Source organism: Panthera onca, chromosome E3 (assembly GCF_046562875.1).
Source record: "Panthera onca isolate mPanOnc1 chromosome E3, mPanOnc1 haplotype 2, whole genome shotgun sequence".
NCBI classification, from domain to species: Eukaryota; Metazoa; Chordata; class Mammalia; order Carnivora; family Felidae; genus Panthera; species Panthera onca.
In genome coordinates, this window is record NC_138354.1 from 22,708,914 (window position 1) to 22,730,350 (window position 21,437).

The window sequence follows — 21,437 nt, forward strand, 5'->3', positions numbered from 1 at the left end:
GATATTATCATTATTATTTCACTTCTATACACGGTCGCTTGAAAGGCTTTGTGTTTGGTTCCGTTCTCTTATTTTTCACACCCAAAATGTGAAATTTTTTTCACAAATGTATTTTCACATTTTTCCACTGACAATTTCTAAGTATGCATTTCCAGATGAAGCTTCTAAAGTCTTCTCTTACTGGGGTTGTAATAGCCCCGTGGCTTAATCTCTCTGCTTCCCTTTTAAATCTCTAAAATCTGTTTCCACAAAGCACCTGACTATACTTAAAAAAAAAAAAAAAAAATGTCAGTTCAGACCACATCACTCCTCTGCTCCAAACCTTTCAATGGCTTCTCATTATCTTTCTTTCAGTCAGGTGTCTCAACCCCAGTTGCCACTGTTGACACTGGGGACTGGAAAGCTCTTTGCTGTGAGAACTGTCTTGCGCATGGCAAGATGCTTAGAAATCATCCCTGGCCTCACCCAGCACCTGCCAGTGCTTGCCTACACCCCTACCTAAGTCGTGACAACCAAAAATGTCACCGGACATTACTAACGTCCCCAAGGGGCAAAAGCACCCCCTGTTGAGAACCACTGCCTTGGCATAAACTCTTGATACCTTATGATAATCTTCAAGATTATTCCTGGGTCACATGCTCATCCTGAGAGCCAGGCCGGGGTTGGCGCCACATGGACAGAGAGGACAGAATGATAGAGTGATGGGTCAGCCCCCAAAGTAGATTAGAATACTGTTATCAGAAGGGGGGGGGGGATAGATGCAGGGCTGGCCAAACAGCAAACCAGCAGGAACAGACATTCCTGGAAGCATCCTCAATACCCTTTGATTCTGCATTTCACTTTGCTTCCCAGGGCCCAGCACTGGGACTGGCCAGGAGCAATGCCTGTTCTCTGGAGGCCTGGCATCACCCTCCCTCCCCTAAACTCTCCCATCTTCACGCACAGGGTCCTTTAATTATAGGTAGAAGGTAGACAGTTTATACATTTAAGCCCCCATCCGCTAAGAACCTGAGGACTCAGCTCTGTTTTCCTATGCTTTGCTTTGTCTCACATGTAAGGTGTCTCTCAACAGATCCCGAGCCTCCAGCTCTCTGTGGAGTCGTGGCTGAGCTTTGTTGGTGTTCCTGAACAAAGACACAAGGCGCAATGAATCCTCCAGGCCCTGTCGGGTGTTCTACCAGCAGGGTTGCATTTTAATCAAAGACATTGCTTTCAGTGCTTGCTGGAACCTCACGTTGCCTCTTACATCCCAGTGGTGGTGCAACAATGGTGGAGCTTAGCTGCAGCAAAAGAGAACTCAGAGCAGAGAGACTGGAACGCGCCAAGGGGACTGTTTCATCTCCCAGTGGGGAAGATAAGGCACAACTAGAAGGAAGTCTTCTGAAGGAAGTACGAAAATGGTTCCTTCAGGTTCTCTCCTCAGCCACTGGAAGTTTGTCAACAAAATTAAAATAACAGCTGTAGCAGCCATTCTCCACGTTTTTGATCTCAGGACTCCTTTCTATTTGTGCAAATTACTGAGCTGCTGTTAACGTGGGTTATATTTACCAGTATTTCCTGTTTCGGAAAATAAAACTCAGAGAATTTAGAAATATTTATTTTAAAATTCGTTTTGCAAATATTAAACTTGACTGCATGTTAATACAAACAACATATTTCTATGGAAAATAGCGATATTTACCACCCTCCCTCCCCCCAAAAAGTAGAGGGGTGCTATTTGTTTTTACATTTTTGCAAATCTCTTTAATGTCTGGCTTAATAGAAGACAGGTTCTCGTATCTACTTCTGTATTTGACCTGCTGCCAAATGTTTTGGTCGAAGCACAGGAAGAAAACGCAGCCTCACACAAATATGTGGTTAGGAAACACACGAGTATCTGAATAGCCTTCAGACATGATTGTGGATATTCTTCTTTGATACGACACCAAAACTCAACAAGAACTGATTTCTTAAAGGCTGGTGACTATGTGGAATCTGAAACCATATTAATTAACTTTTTATGTTCTTATCCACTAAAATCTTTGTTGTAATCCTGTATTTTGACCAAATCTTTTACCCAGGGATAATTTTTTAAGTAGGCTCCATGCCCAATATGGGGCTTGAACTCATGACCCTGAGATCAAGAGTCATGTGTTCTACCAAGCGAGCCAGCTGGGCACCCCCAGAAATAATTTTTAACATGATGCATTGGTCCTTTGAGAAATATTGGTTCACTGAGTTACACGGGTCTTCCAAATTTGGCACATTTCTTGACACAATATAAAAAAAAATCACATTCACTCACAGGGGCAGATACAAGCAAAATTGTAATTTTCATGTGAAATCTTGAATTTTACCCTTGGCAACAAATGCCATCAGTGGCTTTCCTCGAAGTGACAGGATCACTTAGCTCATTTTCAAGAAAATGTCTGCCAAATATCCAAGACCAAATAACCATCATTTGCCTGTCAGTCATTCTTTCAAGTGAATGTGGTGTTTCATAGGAAAAAAAAGCAGCTAGCTCAGCACACAACTCAGTTGCACAAATGCCTTTGCTGGAGACCAGCAGCGTAGCCTGGCTTGCCAATGAAGAGCTTTTGTGTGCTTCCTATGTTGTTACATGTAAGGCTTGAGATTTCATAAAATTTAATAAGGACACTTTGAAGGGACACTAGTGTTTTCTTGCACTGTGAGTTAGCGATGGTGATAAAGACAGTGACAGCTAGTGTGGATGGGTGCTACTGCCTTTATTCGAGCTCAGGTTCCAGTAGTGTCACCCACTGTTGGCTTTGGCGTCATTGGTGCAAATGTCAACACAATGAAAAAGGCGGATCACATCTAATTATTGCTCTGAGATAGTCTTGACCTTGCAGACTCGCGGCCATGAAATGGTCTTGGGAGGCCTTCCTTAGCCGCTGGAGTTAATAACACATGCTCTGAGAACACTGAACTATCACAACAGTGTTAAGGATCTCAGTTGTCAGATTTGAAAGACTCAGGGTTGAATCCCACCTCTACCACTCACTAGCTGTGAGACTTTGGAAGTTACTACGCTGAGTTCCCCTTGTTCATCAGTAAAATGGGTGTAATACCCCATGGGGCCCTTGAGAGAACTAAGTGAGATAATGCATGTAAACACTCAGTATGCACCTGCTATTGTTATTTATCAAGGTTCTAATGGAACTAATGGTTCCTCAGTGTGGCTTATCTGGGGGACATTCTGGAATACAGATTTCTTAAAATTTTGACCACCTCATCAACCAGTATGAAAAGAACCTAGCTTAAGATCACTAGTTGGGTTCTGTGCTGACAGCTCAGAGCCTGGAGCCTTCTTCGAATTCTGTATCTCCCTCTCTCTCTGCCCCTCCCCTGCTCATATTCTGCCTCTCTCTTCTCTCTCAAAAATTAATACATTAAAAAAAATTAAAGATGTGTCACTAGAGACCATGAATCTGATTCCTTGGTAGGATCTCCGTCAGCTGTATCACTGGCTTTGCTCCTAGAAAGCAAAGATGCGAAGATTTGTGAGGGTGAGGGGACTAGCAGAATAATGGTAACCATGGCCTGGAGAGTTCCTTGCTGTGGACAGAACTACGAACATGGGCAGACATTGCCCAGTGCCAGACACTGTTCTATGTGTTGTACAGATATTCGCTCATCAAATACCCATAGCAACCTCTGAGTGGTACAATAAGAACCTCCATTTTACAGATGAGGAAAGAGACACAGAAAGGTTAAGTAACATTGGTATACTGTCGTGCACTGTTATACACTGTTGACCTTGGGATGTGAGCCCAAGCAACATGACTGTAGAGGTGAGCTCTTAACTACTATACTATACTAGGAAAGCAGAAAAAAAGGAGGGGAGTAGGTAATGGCTTTTCCAGAAGGTTCTTTCCTCCACCACAGGACTTATATTTAAAAAGCACAATTTTGCTCTGAAATAACCTGTTAAGAAACCCTTTGAGTCACTCAGAAACTCTAAGAAAAATGAAAACCGTACCAAAAAGCACAGTGCAATGCAAATAAATATATGGCATGATTTTGAACAACTGGTTAAGTATTAGAAAAAAAAGATTCCATTTGGACCTTTTTTTTTTTTTTTGAATAGCTATGAGACTGTGACTTTGAAACCACAAAAAGGAAAATGAAATCCTAGAAAACAACTTAGATTTGCACTGAACATTGTCCACCTAATCATAATAATTTCATTGGCTTTCAAACTTCAGAATCGACCTATAGCCCCAGCATGGGAGGCACTGGCATAGATACAGAACAAAATGCAAATAGAATGAATTCTTGACAATGTAAAAGTAAAAATACAACTAACAGATACGGGTGAGTGGAAGGGACAATGTGGACACCGTCATTCCAGAAAGGGGAAGCTGAGACATTCTATCCAAGGTGGATGGGGAAAGAAATAAAGATTTATGTTATCTTTAGAAATTGGAAAGGTAATCAATACAGAGGGTGGAGTGATTTAGCTAATCCTCCTCTATTATGGCAGGAAGTCGATAGATTGTAAGTCAAGAAATAGAAGATAAACATGTTATTTAGACATACAGATGTAACCACTGGGAGAACCAAATCAGAAATGGTTAAAGAGGAAACAAAAATCTTGCTCTGAGGAAGAGAACTTGGGGTAGGGGGAGTAAGCACCCCTGAGGCAGATGCTTGTCATTAAAAGCCCTTCTGGATGATTTAATTTTTTAAGTAGGCTCCATGCCTAGCGAGCAGACCAACGCGGGGCTCAAACTCATGACCCTGAGATCAAAACCTGAGCTGAAATCAAGAGTCGGATGCTTAACTGACTGAGCCACCCAGGCGCCTCTACATGATCTAATTTTAAACATAATGCGCATGATTAAATGCCTTCATAAATTATAAGACAATTTTTAAAAGCTTTTTGAGTAAATTGTGAAGAATTTGAACTGGAGGAGATAAACACACCCTTTCCCATCTCTTTCACACAGTAGAGCACAAAGACAGGGAATGATATTTATTACAAATTCACCAAACTGGAAGTAATAGTCCTTTCGGGGCAAGGGGATGCGATTCCAGTGATGTGGATCCAGCACAGAGGAAAGCTTGCCTGGCCTGTTTTGTTTTAAAAGTTTATATTGAGGGGGCGCCTGGGTGGCGCAGTCGGTTAAGCGTCCGACTTCAGCCAGGTCACCATCTCGCGGTCCGTGAGTTCGAGCCCCGCGTCAGGCTCTGGGCTGATGGCTCAGAGCCTGGAGCCTGTTTCCGATTCTGTGTCTCCCTCTCTCTGCCCCTCCCCCGTTCATGCTCTGTCTCTCTCTGTCCCAAAAATAAATAAAAAACGTTGAAAAAAAAAATAAAAAAAAAAAGTTTATATTGAGAATGTGTTTTGTGTTACTTGTATGTTACCAGTGTTTTAAGAAAATACAATAAGAAAAATATGCCACTCAAAAAACATGACAAAAATCAAGTATCCAGGTTTTTTTTTTTAAAAGACAGTTTAAAATTTTAACCAATGTGTGTAGTCACTCAATTTGTCTCCATGGATTTTTCTAGAAGTAGGCTATTGTCCTGCTTTCTTTCCCCTCTGCTTAAGGATAAGAAACCAGGAACTCTGAATTCGTTTCTACTCCAGCCCCCAGCACTTAGGAGAAGTCAGTTCTCCTCTGTGTGACCTACACAGCCTTTCAGTGAGTGCATTTGGCAAATGTGTTTTGAGCCCTTACTGTAGGTCAGGCTCCTTGGAGACATACAAGCCCGAAGAGAACGTTCTGTGGCAAGCCCCTTCTCCCCCTGACTAATACAGGACCCTTACTCCATGTTCTGAGAGTCATCTGGTCCGAGAGACATCCTGGTCTGTTCACCTGGATACACTCTCTCAGCATCTTTCCTACGCATTTCTGGACTTACCAAAGACGAGAATTTGTCTACTTTACTCTCTGCTGAGTCCTCAGCACCTAGAACACAGTAAGTGCTCGGTAAGGACTTGGAGAGCAGGGGATCCAGGATGGATCTGCCCCGGCTGCAAACCACTCACTTCCCACCTCCTATTGGATCTCCAGGCTGAGAAGAGGGACCAGCCCAGGAGAAGGCGTTAGCCTGGGCTGGAGAAGGGCGAGGATCTGAGTTAGGAGGGGCTGCCCACTGGGAGGGGTGAGTCTAAGAATTTTGCAAGATTCGCTAAACGTTAGAAACTTCCATGTCACTATCATCCACCCCCTTTCCCCACAATAAGAGATACAATACTGAAAACAGTAAGGGGCCAAGAGCTTGCTTTCAGGGGGAGAGGTAAGATGAGGGTGAAGAGGTGCTATTCCACTGTGACCAGTTTTCTAGAAGCACCAGGGCAAGGTGAGGCAAAAACTTAGAAGACTAGGGTCGAAGTTCGTGCCTGCGGGAAGCCAGGGAGGTCACAGGACAAAGCACTCCTTTTATCAAGCAGCAAAGAACTCCATTGAGGAGGAAACCCAGACCGTGGCAAACTGAAGAACATGTCAGTTGTGGGCTTAAAACCTCCAAAGCCTTCCAGTTTACCCAGAGTCAAAGTCAAAGTTCTTACAACATCTTTCAAGGCCTCATACAATCTGGTGTCTAGCCCCCTCGACTGACGCACTTGCTCCTCTGAGCTCATCCTCTTCAGCCATAGTGGCTCCCTTGCTCCTTGAGCACCCCAGTCACATCCCACCACTGGGCCTTTGCACTTGCTGTTTTTTTCCCCCTGTCTGGAATGATCTTTCTCCCAGTAGCTGCCTGGCTTGGCTCCTCATCTCCTTTATACCTGGGGTTAAATGCCACCTTCTCAGGGAAGCCTACCTTGATCACACTACACTTTCACCCTCCTTCCTGCTCTCCAGTGCATCTTCCAGCTTTTGGACAGTTTGGAGAAAGTCCATAGCGCTGGGCTGGGACTCTCCATTACCTAGGCTAAAGGGATGGCCTCGCAGCTCAGCCCCAGGGACTGTGACTGGAAAATCATCTTTGGAGGTGGCCCAGCATGAATTTTCCTTGGTTCAGACCTTATGATCTCTTGGAACCTAACCCCTGCCATCCCCCCAGCACACGGGAGCTGAGCCATCCCTCACCACAGAGCGAAAAAGCAGAGAAGAGCAATTATTATGCTGTGCAGCAGACCTTTGACTCAGATTAACATCATTGCCTGTTGATTTGATCTTTTTATTTTTCTCTAAACACTTAGAGCATTTTGATCACAAGCCGGATTCATCTCTGGTGAAAAGTACTATTTTGAAAAACAAGGACTTACATGGTAGTATATATTTTAAGGCATTTTCAGCTGATAAACCGCTAATTGGTCCTGCGGTCCTGTAATTTGCAAAGGGTCAAAACGATTTGTTGTAAATACACATCTGTATTGATTGCGGCATGCCAAAACCAGCTTCCACAGGTGAAGCAGAATTTTGCAACGGCTGAGATGCGGAAGACACCTCAACAGTTACCCATGGTTTTTGGAACTATTTTAACAGGTGGGTGTTATTATATTGCAAGACAGCTTTGCCTCATGCTGAATGGCATATGCCACGGAATACAGAGTGGTGGAGATACCATTTCCTAAACATGCAGGTAACTGAATATACATAGAATCTGAAGCACAAGGGATGGAAACAGGGTCTGATGGATTTGTGCACACTATGTCCCCACAACATGTATTTACTTTTTTCTCTCCCCGAGTGTACACCCAGAGTATTGCAAGAATTTGAAATGAGACTATTGAACTACTCTGGATAATCTTTGAGGGAAAAGATGGAAAATAAGGGACAGACAAATAATGTTGAGATATTCAACATAGTGACGTCAGTCTTCCTCAAAAGACACGCTTACTGAATTGCTAACAGTCACGGCAGAGATTATAGGATATATTATTTTAAAAGTGGTTTGTGAACGCTTAAGAGCAGAACAGTGACTGGTAGGGATTAGCATGGGTTCACCAGGAGAAGCTCAAGGTAATTGAATTACCTACCCTGAAGCGACAAATTCAATGAATATTTATTGAGTATCTAGTATGTTCCAGTTCTAGGTGGTTCAGCAAAATGTGGTGGGTAGAGCTATTTGATAATATTTCTTAAAACGCACAGGCTGAAAGGTAGATACATGGTGTCAGGTTTTGCCCTCCCCAATCTCATCCCAGGTGTCCACTTCTGTCCTCTCCAAGCCCAAGGTCATCAAGACCCAGGCCTGGTGGTGTATTGGTCTGTTGCATATCTAGTGGGTGTTTGTGCTCCTCGAAGATGGTTTCAGGGGTGCCTGGGTGGCTCAGTTGGTTAAGTGTCTGACTGCAGCTCAGGTCATGGTCTTGCCTTTGGTGATTTTGAGCCCTACATCAGGCTCTCTGCTATCAGCAAGGAGCCCGCTTAGGATCCTGTCTCCCTCTCTCTGCTCCTTCCCCACTCTCTCTCTGTCTTTCTCAAAAATAAATAAACATTAAAATATATATATATGGTTTCCGCCTTTCTGAGTGCTGCATGAGAATCAGGCTGCAGATCCCGAAGTAACAGTAATCTACACCAGAACTTGATTCCTGCCTGACACAGAGGCGAAAGCTCAAAGAAGTCAAACAAATGATGTGTCCCAGTGTACTCCTCAGGAAGTGGGACAGCCATGAACCTAGTGGCTTCCCCAAGTTTGCAGACACTCAAGTCCAACGTAGAAGATGCAACGATCTCCAGTGGTTTGCTTACTTGCATCTAATCAGGTTCTTTAAGAAACTCTGTTCTTCTCACTTCCAAACCATTGGTGTTGCCCTTAAAAAAATACACACACACACACACACACTATCTCTCTCTCTCTCTCAAAATAAATAAACATTAAAAACAATTTCTTCTAATTTACATTTGATTTAAAGAGGTGGTGTTTCTCAGAAGCTCAGTGCTACAGTATCTGAATCTTGTTAGCTTTACCATTTCTTTTCCTTGACCTTGCTGGATTTAGAGGAAACATTGGGAAAGGTTGGGATAATTCTTTTTCACAGTTGTTTCCGTTGTTGAATGGCTCAGAGCCAGTGACTAACATCAAATCCTCCTTGGCACAGGAGTGAGCTGGTTGGAAGAGACCTGTCCGTCAGGCCCCAGGCCCTTCAATGAAGGCAGTGCAGTGTGGTGGTTCAGGTGAAGCTTCTGGCGATCACATTGGCAGGTGACCCAATGCAAGCGAGTTACTTCTATGAGCCTCAGTCTCCTTGTGGGTGGAGCAGGTCTGCTAACAGCACACAGGACTATTATGAGTTGCATCTATTTATACTAAATGCTTATCCAAGTGCATGGAATACAGTAATGAAAGGCAGCACAGGGTAGGGTTGGAATACCAGCTCTGCCTCTTACTAACCATGGACTCTCTGGGTCTCCATTCTCTCCTTTGCAAAATGGGGATAAAAATAATATCTACCTCCTGAAGAAGTAACAAGGATCAAATCATATTTGTCAAACACTCACTTAGAACAGTGGCTGGTATATAGTATGTGTCTGGGTTTTTTTTTAAGTTTATTTATTTACTTTTGAGAGAGAGAGAGAGAGAGAGAGAGAGAGAGAAAGAAAGAATATGAACAGGGTAGGGACAGAGAGAGAGGAAGACAGAGAGAATCCCAAGCAGGCTCTGCACTGTCAGCGCAGAGCCCAGCGTGGGGCTTGAACTCACAAACCGTGAGATCATGACCACAGAACCACTGAGGCGCCTCTACGGTATGTGTCTGTTAAGTAAGTAAATAAATGCTCAGCATTTAGCCCAGACGTGAACATTCAGTCGGCCCCAGTAATCGTAGCTTGGTACACACAAGGCGTTCGTTAAGTGTCAGTTATTTCTTATTTCCTTGGCCCTTCCGGGTTCTCATGGCCCAGCATCTCCTTTTCCAGCTTCCTTGGAAGCAGTCCCCAGGATCTATAATTGACACCTGCCCTGTTTCCTGATTCCAGGAGGGAGGGCAGGCCTATCCTGGAGGTGTGTCCTCTTATGCAAGCCTCTTGGGCTGGTGAGCTGCTAGTCTAGACTTTACTGTTCATCTACATCATTTTGGAGCAAGCCTCAAGAGACCCTGAAAATGCTAGTCAAATCCTGACAACTTCTTCAATCTCTGCTTTTCTTTCCAATTTTCACCAGCCCCTCTGCTCCTTGCCCCCTAAGCGTCAGTGCTCCCTAGGGTTTTGTCATTTTCCCTGTTTATATTCATTGGCTTTTCTCTGGCCCTTCTTGTGTGCTTTCATGTCTTCAATTTCCACCTATGTTTAGGTGATCCTAAGGTCATGCCTGGTTTCACCTCTGACCTAAGCTCTACAATACTGATCCTTAACATTTTGGAGGATGCAACTCTCTCCTTAAAAGCACGTATTTACATAACATTTTTCTTCAAGTTTCATGAACTACTGAACCTCATGTATGGAGCAAATGGAGGGGAACTGCTGTCTAGACTTCCAATACCAGCTGCCTGTTTTTTGTGGACACCGATTTCTTTACCCTCACTTACTCAGGAGCCATCTATGACTGACTCCACCTTCACCCTAGTCTCTAGGGTCCTGTTCTTTCCCCTGCCATCAGAACACTGGCTCCTAAAGTTTCCCCCTTTTGCCAGCGCTGACAGATGCTGTTCCCTGCATACCTGGGCAGGGGTTGCATTTTCCTGGAGACCTTTAAGAGGGAAGGATCTCACTGACTTTCTTCCACCCTCTCCAAGTCTCAGGAAGAAGTGAAGTACTACCTGGGCAAAGAACTAAGTGCCAGTTCTCCCAGAAAGAGAAGAGGACGCACAGAATACCTGGTGAGATGAAGAGTCTATGATGAAGGCAAATAGTACAACCACCTCTCCCGACCCAATATTCTTTTATGAAAAAGACTGTTTTTTTACATTTATTTATTTTTGAGAGACAGAGTGAGACAGAGCACGAGCAGGGAAGGGGCAGAGAGAGAGAAGGAGACACAGAATCTGAAGCAGCTTCCACACTCTGAGCAAGCAGTCAGCCCACAGCTTGATGTGGAGCTCGAACCCACGAACCGTGAGATCATGACCCGAGCCGAAGTCGGACGCCCAGCCGACTAAGCCACCCAGGCTCCCCCGCCCCCAATATTCTTGAGAAAACAAAGGCTACTTCCAGAAATAAAATGTTGTTATGGATTCCTACATGCCTCTCCAGTGAGATATAACAGGAGTTGGCAAACTTTACTTCTTCTGTAAAGGGCCAGACAGTAAATATTTTAGGCTTTGCAGGCCAAGCAGCAAAATTGAGGATACTATGTAGGTACATATGCAACAAGAGAGAAAACAAATTTCCATAAAATTTTTATTGGCAACGTTCAGAAGTACAGATGCTTAAATTTGAATTTCTCATCATTTTTATGTGTCATGAAATATTATTGGATATTATTTAATTTTTTCAACTACTTAAAAATGTACAACACATTCTTAGTTTGTGGGTTGTACAAAAATAGTAAAAGGGCTGAATTTGGCCCATGGGCTATAGTTTGCCAACCCCTGAGATATAGTTACGTATCATGGTAGATATATACTACTGTGTTTTCGGCTTCCAGAATTTTAGAGACAAAGCATGAGGATATATACCCTGTCTATTGAAGAGTGTCAAATGAGTGGAGTGTAAGTGTGTAACTTTTATTTTAGCTTTCAACTGTGTTATATCTAATCTCTTATTTCCTTAATGATATTTTGGGCAGGTGTCAAAACTTTCCAGTCACTTGTGCCTGTTAAAACTTCCAGATTGCAATGCTCTATCCATGTTTGTCCCTCTTAAAAATATTTTTTTAACATTTATTCATTTTTGAGACAGAGAGAGACAGTGCGTCAGTGGGGGAGGGGCAGAGAGAGAGGGAGACACAGAATCCGAAGCAGGCTCCAGGCTTGGAGCTGTCAGTAGACAGCCTGATACGGGGCTTGAACCCACAAACCATGAGATCACGACCTGAGCTGAAGTCCGACGCTTAACACTCACTGAGCGTCCCTCGTCCCTCTTTTAGCTTCTAGCACCTTCAGTATGCTGTGGCCGGGAGCAGAAAGAAAAGAAGGCCAAAGTGTTACTTCACTCAACTTGGTGAAGGTGTAAACCTTTACTATTTGTTGTTACTGCTTCGCCAGCTAACACTGACGATCAGGGTTCTCTGCGTGGCGGGGACCTACGTGTTGTCTGTCTTGTGGAGACACATGCATTGGTTACTGGAGGCCTTCCCACTGCAACTTCCCTCTCTGATGTGGGGTATCTGAGTCTGATCCAGTCTCTTCCCTCCCACTTGGCTTCCGACACTGGAAACTCATGGCTCCACGCTGCTGGACCAGCAGTTGAGTCATACAGTACCCTGTGACCACTTTCGAAAGGACTTCTTCCCTTTGGATGGACTCAGCTCTGGGCCAAGGTGCATGGTTTGGGGAATGCAGCAGGAGATGACTCTCAGTCCTTGCTGCACCCCCAGGCCCAGCAGCCCTGTGCAGGGCAACATCTTTGTGAACATCATGTAGCTCTAACCAGGGTCTGCTTGCCTAACGGGTGGCTCTCTTGGGTGGGATACTGACCAAATGGCTCACGCTCAGCCATTCACCAGTTCCACACAACCCACTGAACCTCCCCATTCCAAAAAGGCTGCCCCAGTGTCATTCCCTCTCTCAGCCTGGTGTCTCCCCCAACTTCCCTGCCCAAATAGGCACACAAGCAACGTCCAAACCAGGAATGTGATGCCAGTCTCTCTTTTTTCCAGGCACCCTCAATCTTTATAAAAAATTCTTCTTGGAGCCACAGGTGACTCACTGAAGAACCACAAGTATTTAGGAGAAAGGAGGTGGCATAAGAAAGCTAGCTTATCGTTTGTCTTTGCACATGGGTATTATCTTTCCAGGATGAATTAAGGACTACTGGTCAACATATTATTTAGAGGTATGAAGGAATAAAGGAACCATAAGAAGCATAAAAATACAAATAGTTGAAAATGCTTGCTACTGTGTTTCTTCATTTTACAGGTGTGGAAACTCATGATCAGAGGTTAAGCATCTTCCCAGGTGTTGCAGGCAATAAACGGCAGGATCCAGGTAAGAACCCAAGTCTACCTGATCTCAAGCCCCTTGCTGTTATCCCATGTTCTCTGTGGTCAGAGAACAGTGCATAAATGATTAAAGGCCCATTTGCTCCTACAGTGAAAAAGTGGGCTTTGGCAGGGTCGTGTGGATGGAGGAAAAAAGAAAAACAACATTGGAGTTTTGTGGGCTTCTCTTTAGCCTCAGAAACACTGGTGTCACTGGGGGGGCACTTCCACATGTCAGAGTATAACTTTTAAATAGTTAGAAACATAATTTTCCTAAAATATACAATGAGCTCATGTCAAGTTTTATTCAACTCCTCAATGAGAGAACTGGCAGAATGACAAAGCTAGTTCAAAGGGGGATGTTATATATATTTTTCAGGGAAAAAATTCTGAAGTAAGATTGTCAAGTTAGGAAACTGATTCATGTTCTAGAGAAAGGGCAATAAATCTACAACATTTGGGGTTATGTCTTCTAATGAACAGAAATCATTTGCACCTCTAATGAGCAAATTAATTTGCATCTTTCCACGTTTCTACAAGTAAACATTTAACTATACCACTGACCCTGAATCTGTAATGAAACTTAAGTCAAACAAAATTACATTCCCCTAGAGGATCCGATGACCCCTTCGGTAAGATTGTTAGAAACTGCTCTAAGAGAACACTCAAAGGATACAGTCATCTTTTTGTGGGCTTTTTTTTCTTGTTTTATTTTTTCTTGATGGATACCAGTAAGCCCACTAGCCACCATGCTAATAACCTACACTGGTTACCCAACCTTGGAACTCGGATCACTTGCCTTTTTTTCTAATCCAGAAAATAAAATGTCAAGTGATGAAGCAAACAGAATTACTTTCAAATCATCTACTTCCTTGAATGAGTAGGATGGTAGGGGGGCTGGTTTGAGGTAGAAGGAAGAGGAGTCAGTCCTTTTCACCAATGATAGAACTTAGGAATAAGATTCAGAATATTTAATCACCGGTAAGACACGAGACCAGTCCGAATAGATGCTTCCGTAGGGCTGGGGCAGGATCATGATGGACCCTGCTGGGCTGGGTCTTAACCCTTTACTGGACAAATCTCATAGATGTCTGGGAGGTTCCAGGATAGGCTAGGGTAGCTACAGTGGTGGTGGAAGGGGGAGGGTTGATGGGGGACTTGGGCCAGATGCTGTTTACCAAGAAGTAGGAAAGTATTTCAACATTTTAACAAGCAATATGGCCATACAGACGTGTTCTAGTTGAATGTTATCATGCTCACACCTCAACCTCTGCCACCTCCCCAATCCTGACTGGCCCTACAAACACAGGCATAGTTACTCACCCCCATCCTGCCTTAAAGCTCCAGTCCACTTCTCTCCTCTATTTGCCTCTTGGGCTTTAGGGACAAAGAAGAAGCATGCAGGGAAAGGAACAGGAAGGAGGTCAAGAGTAAGGAAGAGAGTCAGAGCATTCTGTACCCACGTCTCAGGGAAGGTGCTGCATCAGAGCACCAGAGGGGTGCTCCTCAGAGAGGAGGAGCAGAAGTGACTGGTTGACTGTTCCTAAGCTCTAGAGATAGACCAGGGCTCCCAACAGCCAAGGATCCCTGTCCTTATATTCTATTGGAGGGAGCTAGGAAATATGAAAAGTATGAGTTACCATATGCGAGAGCACCCAGCACAGAGCTTGGCACATGGGAAATACTCAACAAACGTTACACCCTTCTCTCATCCCTGTCCTCAATCACATCTTTGCAGCTTCCCCGAAGGCTTCTGAACACATAAATAAAGCTGCAACCCCATCTGGCTGAAAAAGTCAACCATCTGGAGATTTGGAAATACAGGGGAACTTCTAATGACTGGCTAATTTTTTTTTTCAGTTTTTCAGCCAGATGTTTGATGTCATTCAGGCCCATCTGTAGCAGAAATAGCATTTTGTTGAAACTCTTTTCTGTCATTTTAAGTTCCTTGTCCTAAAAGCTAAGTGGGCTTTATTTTCTTTGTAAGCATTTTTTTCAATGAATTGAAAAAGTGATCACTGACTAATGGAGAACAATTCAGGAATAAAATACGAAAATATCAGAAATTTAGATTAAAAAGGACTTTTAGATAATTTCCAGGGCTCAAAACTGGCAGCCTATGGATCAAATTCAACAATAAGGTAAGTTTGGCTTGGCAGGCACTGCATTAAAAATTGTTTTAATTTAGTTTCCCACATTTTATTTACTTAAAAATTTTTTTTCAGTGTTTGTTTATTTTTGAGAGAGAGAGAGAGAGAGAGAGACAGAGACAGAGACAGAGTATGAGTGGGGAGGGGCAGAGAGAGAGGGAGACACAGAATCTGAAGCAGGCCCTATCTAGGCTTGGAACTGTCAGCACAGAGCCCAATGTGGGGGGGCTTGAACTCGTGAACCACAAGGTCATGACCTGAGCTGAAGTTGGATACTTAACCAACTGAGCCACCCAGGAGCCCCTAGTTGCCCACATTTTAAAAATCAAGAGATCTTACAACTGGCTTTTTAATATTTGGAATATTGGGATGAATTTGGTACACATCGGCCCAGAGTAAAAATCAACTCAAGTCCCATAGTAATTGTCCCTTAGATGGGGGATTCTTCTCTCTGGTTTTCCTCAGTCCCCACCACTCTCTGTTGCCCCACCCTGAGACCACATTTCAGTTACTATAGATCTTCTCAAATGCAATTACTTCCCCCTCCCCCACCATAGAATTAAGAGGACAGCGAAATCCTTGTTCCAAATGTAAATTGGAACAGGTAAATGTTATATTACCTGCTTCGTCTGCATGGACATTTGGATTTGTTACTCCCTAATCTTACCTGGGGCTTTCATTTCAGACTTGGATAAACTGAGGCTCAAGGGAGGAAAATAACATGTACAATTCACAGAACTGTTAGTGACAGAAATGTGATGTGTCCTCGGGGTTCCTTGCTACCAGGCCAGTGGTCTTTCCATTATGTAAATATATCACTTTGACTGTGTCTCAGACTTCAAGAGGTCTTAATGAGAGAATCATGCATTGAACGTGTTCTCATTCAAATGCACATGCTGCCATTGAAAACACGCAGCAAGTTGGGGCCCTACTTTGTGAATGCCTTGCGTGCTTTCCAGATAATGAGTCAGGCATTCGTTCTGCTTTCTGAGTGTGGGTGTCTCTACATAGGTCGATTGTTGTTTTTTTTTTTTTTCTCATTCAAAACGTGTCCTTTGCTGTCTCTGAGTGTGTGCCTGTCTGATGTCTCCTGCACTCCTGCAGATGCTGCACAGGCATGCTGAGTGTTCCGGGACCTGACACTTCTGAGTGGAAAAACCCATGTGTCTGGGCATTCTCACGAGCTAATGTTTGTAGCAGTAGCAACCTATCCACTGGAGCATGAATTAATGTTCTCTAGCAAATGCTCTGAGAAGAAACATGGCTAAGGTGAAGTAGGGCCTGCTGGGTTTAGGTATATAACCTCAGGCAAGTCATATAATTTGTCTAGGCCTCAGTTTCTTCACCTATAAAGTGAGGATAATACGGGTGCCTGGGTTGGCTCAGTCGGTTAGGCATCCGCCTCTTGGTTTCGGTTCAGGTCATGATCTCACAGTTGTGAGATCGAGCCCCACATCGGGCTCTGTGCTATCAGCGTGGAGCCCGCTTGGGATTTTCTCTCTCCCTCTCTCTCTGTCCCTCCCCACTCTCTCTCCCTCTCAAAATAGATAAATAAACTTTAAAAAATGAGGACAATAACAATACCTACATCAATGAGCTCCTTTAAAGAGGAAAAAGTTAATTTTTCAAAATTTTGAGAACAGTGCTAGCATATAGTAAGTACTAAATATAAATGACATTCTGGTGAGTTATAGAAGTGAAAACTGGAAACATCCCTTCTCTCACTTGAGTGATGTGATCCTTCTTAACTCATGTAATCATTGCCAGGCCTGTTGTAAATAGTCAATACTTGTTGCTTTTAACATCATAATGACTTAGAGGAGTTTCAGAAAATTTAGATTCCAGTGATCCACTACAGACCTATGGAAGCAGAGAATCTACTTGTGAGGCCTCATAATCTTTTTTTTTTTTTTAAGCTGCCCATGTAATTCTGATGATTTAGCCAAGTTTGGAAACATTGATGTAGTTTCATTATTCTTGAATATCTTTGGTGGTGAAGAACTCATAACCTCTTAAAGCTCCCCATTCCACACTGCATAGTTATTTATATTGAGGTAACACCTATTTTCCTCTAGCTCTTACTTCTACCCTCTGGAGGCCACAGAGAACATTTCAAATCTCCTTTCCATATGACAACTCTTCAGATATTTGCAGACAGCTGTCATGTCCCTCCCAAGCATTCTCTTTTGGACAAAATAGTCACATTCTCTCATGGTTCTTAAAAAAGTGTGGATGAACTGACTCTTCTAATTTGATATTAGGGAAAACTGAGCTACAAGACCTCCAGTTATCCTTTGACGCTAAAAGACCAGAAAAATGAGGATGTCGAGACTCTGGGAGACAAGGGATCCTGAATGAGAGATGGGTATGCAGCTTTATTCCACAGGATGAATGCTGCCTACTGCATGTGTCTTCTCATGCAGGAGATCAGAGGTTCCTGAAAATTCCTTGAACATTTGCTATATTCATGCACAAAGAAAAATCTTGGCTTCAGATTTTCAGCCAGGTCCATCTAGGTGGTAGTTCTACAGGTGTACACATAGCTAATAATTCACTGTGATTCATTCAAGTTCATGCATCTTACTGTATTTAATACTTCAAAAATGTAAAAAAAAATGTATAGCTGGGTCAAGTTGCATGAAGACTGCAACGAATTTTCTCCAAAGAATTCACCTAAAAACATATCTTAGATTCATCTAGTTCCATCTTGATTCAAATTCTCACTTCTCCCACTAAGCCCACAGAATGCCTGGGTGGGATTCCAATTCCTTGTGCAAACTGTGGGTGTAGGACATGATGTTGGAGAAAAGAGAAACCATCAGTTGAGAAATTCTGAGCAAGGATTCAGGGATTTTAGGCCCTAACAGGGGAAGCCAAAATTAGTGTTTAATTCTGCATTCCAAGGTTAGTTCCAAGAGGCAGAAGAATCAGAAATAACTGAAGCATGGTCTACATATGTACCTTGTTTGACTCAGATTTTTTATGCCATCCCTAGAACCATGTATACATCAAAACATCCACCAAATCACAACTTTACAAAAGATAATTCTTTGTTGTCAATATAGGAAAGGGAACTATGGAACTTCCCTAAGGTAAATGACTTCACCATATCTGATCACCAATGATCACAAACTTTAGATTTTTGTCAATGTTTGGGAAATAATTATTCTAAAATTTCCATCAGTGCCCTGGATAAAATAAGAGCTTTGGATAGTGCTAATTCATGACCACCTATTCCAAACTAATCATTTCCCAGATTAATAATTGAGGGTTGGAGTAGGTAAATGTCTTAGCCAAGGTCACATGCATAGTTTGCAGCATTACCCAGGTCTTCTGGCTTCAAGTACAATGATCTTTGTTGCATTTAAAGTAGTCTTTTCCTACCTGGGATTCCCACCAGTTGCAAATTTGTGTTGGAAACAGAATCAATGGTAGTAGTGCTACAGTCAGGAGAGCAGTTGTTCAGAGTGTGAGGACATGGGAAGAAGGCCAGGGAATGATGCAATATTACACTAGCAAGTGATGTCATAGCATGATTTCCTAAGAGATTTACATAAATGCAAGTTCTCAAAAAGCCCTGACAAATGCCAGCCAGTGGGAATGCAGGCATGGAGAACCAATGGCAAACAAGGGAGGGGAACACACAGGAAACCCAGATTTCCTTGCTCATCACTGTGACAAGCTTCACAGATTCCTCAGAAGCCTGAGAAAATTCCCTTTTGCCCCTCTAATCCAGTACCTTCCCTCAGGCACATAAGCTCCACAGAGCTTTGATTTTCTTCTCTATTTTCCTATTTGCTACCACTGACATTCAGGCATTTCCCAGTGATGCTGAGAGTGACTCCTCATGTAGTGAAAGTGAGTTTAATCATCAGTCAGGCTACCCAAGAGCTTGACATTCTAAAAATTGGTCTGTCCTCTTCGTTATAATTTGGAGCAAAAATCTTCAATTTTTTAAATTAGAAGCTGTGATTTTTGGAGAATCAATCTTATACAAATGTAATGAGAATATATTTGTTGAGTTTGGAGATGACTTAAGAAAGAAAACAGATGGATACCAAATACTAACACTTCAGTTTTGTTTTGATCCCAAACAGTGAAACACCTATTAGTAAGGAAGTTTTGTTAAAATGTGTGTGTGCATGTGCGTGTGTAAGGGTTCACATATGTTAAGTCTCGTTGGCAATGCAAGTTCGTGAAAATATCTACTTAGACCAAACTCATAAGAAACTGATAAGACTATGTTATAAATAAGGAAATAGCTCAGAGTGTGCCAGCCTAGGTCACAGTTTCTCCCTCTCTCTCTCTTTCTCTCTCTCTCCCTTTCCCTCCCTCCAATCCTCCCTCCCTTTCGCCCTCCCTTCTCCTCTCTCTTCCTTCCTCCTTCTCCCTCTCCCTCCTCCACTGAAAGGCAGTTTAAACAGAGCCAAAGACCCCATCTCAAGCCACAGATCAAAGCAGTTCACAATATGCTTAGGAATTTTAGATCTGAAGACTTTGCTCAACTGCAGAAGCTGCCTAGAGTGCCATAAAATCGCATCTCACGAAGCTTAAACCATAAACAATCAACAAGATCCAACCCCTTCATCCCACTCAGCATTCGTCTTGCTGGAAACAGTCTGGACATCTGCACCTTCTCAGCAATAATTCAAACTATTCCTCTTTCCCCATCACTCCATCTCCCCCAACCCCTGCTGGAATATCAGAATATCAGAAACTGCATTATTTGGGGCCACTGAGAGGAATTTGTAAATACCTTCTAGGCAGCAGGTCCTCCACAGCCCCGAATGGGTCATTACTTCCTCATTCTTCCTGCTGGTTTCATTATCACTTGTAGATTTAGTCCTGCACACACCTCTGGAATATAACCAGTAGTCCGTGCCCACCGCAATGGTCATTAAACTAAAAGCTGCGAAGGCTCCCACGGTGGTGATCAACATCTGGATACCTCTGTCACACATCCTCATAATTCTTCATGGTACTCTGGATGGCTGGGGGTTGGAGGGGTAGGTTCAATGCCAGAGGGGAAAATCACTCTGCAGCTGGGTAACCTAGGGCAGGCTCTTCCAAAAATTCGGGTCTCCTTTTGTCACCATCCACAGAGACTTTAGGAAACCTGGGATCTCCTGTCTGGAGCTCTCTCCGGTTCCCTGGGTCGCCTATGGCCCTTGGAAGGGTGCAGGCTCCAGGGGGTTGGTCCACATCACTGCTGCCTTCTGAGGATCCCTGGGTTCCTTTCATTCCTCAGGAGCTTGGTAAAGATGAGGGTCCGTGCAGGGCATGGCTCCGGAGCCTGGAGCTGCCAGCTTGGTTTGAGATGCGCCTGGCTCCTCACAGCCCCGGGAGACTCAAGGCAAAGAAATCCAGAGAGGTCTATGTGTGTGTGTGTGTGCGTGCGTGCGTGTGTGTGCGAGCGCGTGTGCTGGGGGTGAAGGCGGATGGCAAAAAATAGCACTGCTGGGAGGCGAGTCGCTGAGAAGAGTGTTCATTGCTTCCCCAGCCTCCCAGGAAAGCTCTCCGCCTGCTCCTGACACCCCCGCTCAAACTGGAGAAAAGACAGAGTCCTGGGGCGGGGGCCGGCCGGTTTCATCGGAGGGCAAAGGTCTGCCGTGCTGAAGGGACAGCTCCCGCCTGTTGCCCCGCCTCCGCCTCCCTAACGCCCAGGCTTTAGGTCCGTGGTGCTGAAGGGACAGCTCCCTGGCAGCCGCTGCTGTTGCACCCCCTGCCTTTCCAGCGTCGGGGCTAGATTGCTGGGGTGCCGGAGGGTCAGTCCTCCCTCCCGCCGCCCTTCCCCAGTCCCTTTCCAGGCCAGCCAGCCGGCTCGGCTCTGCCTGGTCAATCCCACGCTCCGCGCAAAGTTTCCGGAGCCCAGGGCAGTCAGCGCCCCGGCTCGTCGGCGCTGCAGCACACCCTGTTCCTCCGCTCCCGGAAGGGTTAAGAAAAGGGGAAGGGGAAAGAAGCCCGCAGCGCACTCTGGCGCTCTCTCAGCTCCCACCCAGCGCGGCGTTTTCCCCCCACCAATGAGCCAGGCAAGTTTGCCTTTTGCTGCGGGCGCCGCTGGAGCCCATTGGGGAAGACCGAGTCTTCTTAAAGGGACCGGCAACTCCCGGCGACAGATCTATGTCTTACTCGGGCGGGTAAAAAGTGTGGTCACAGGCACATCTGTGTATAGTCTGTCTCAATTTGGCTCCCCAGAAAACAAACCAATATGTCTACCCTCCTTTCTCTGGAGCTCTCGTTTACACCGGAGACAACGTGCTCAGATCAGACCCGGAACTGTTCATATACATATGATCATGTATTCCT

At 44.2% G+C, this 21,437-nt stretch overlaps 1 protein-coding gene across 1 annotated transcript in view; it reads right to left on the reverse strand.

The window, feature by feature from the left end:
* The window catches only part of CACNG3 (calcium voltage-gated channel auxiliary subunit gamma 3), an 84,125-nt gene extending 62,965 nt beyond the window's left edge, over positions 1–21,160 (reverse strand). Inside the window, exon 1 of the mRNA XM_060648800.3 lies at positions 19,888–21,160. Within this exon, the coding sequence (XP_060504783.1) occupies positions 19,888–20,098 (211 nt within the window). The 5' untranslated portion in view covers positions 20,099–21,160. The remainder of the gene's footprint in view (positions 1–19,887) is intronic.
* Between the last annotated feature and the right edge of the window lie 277 nt (positions 21,161–21,437).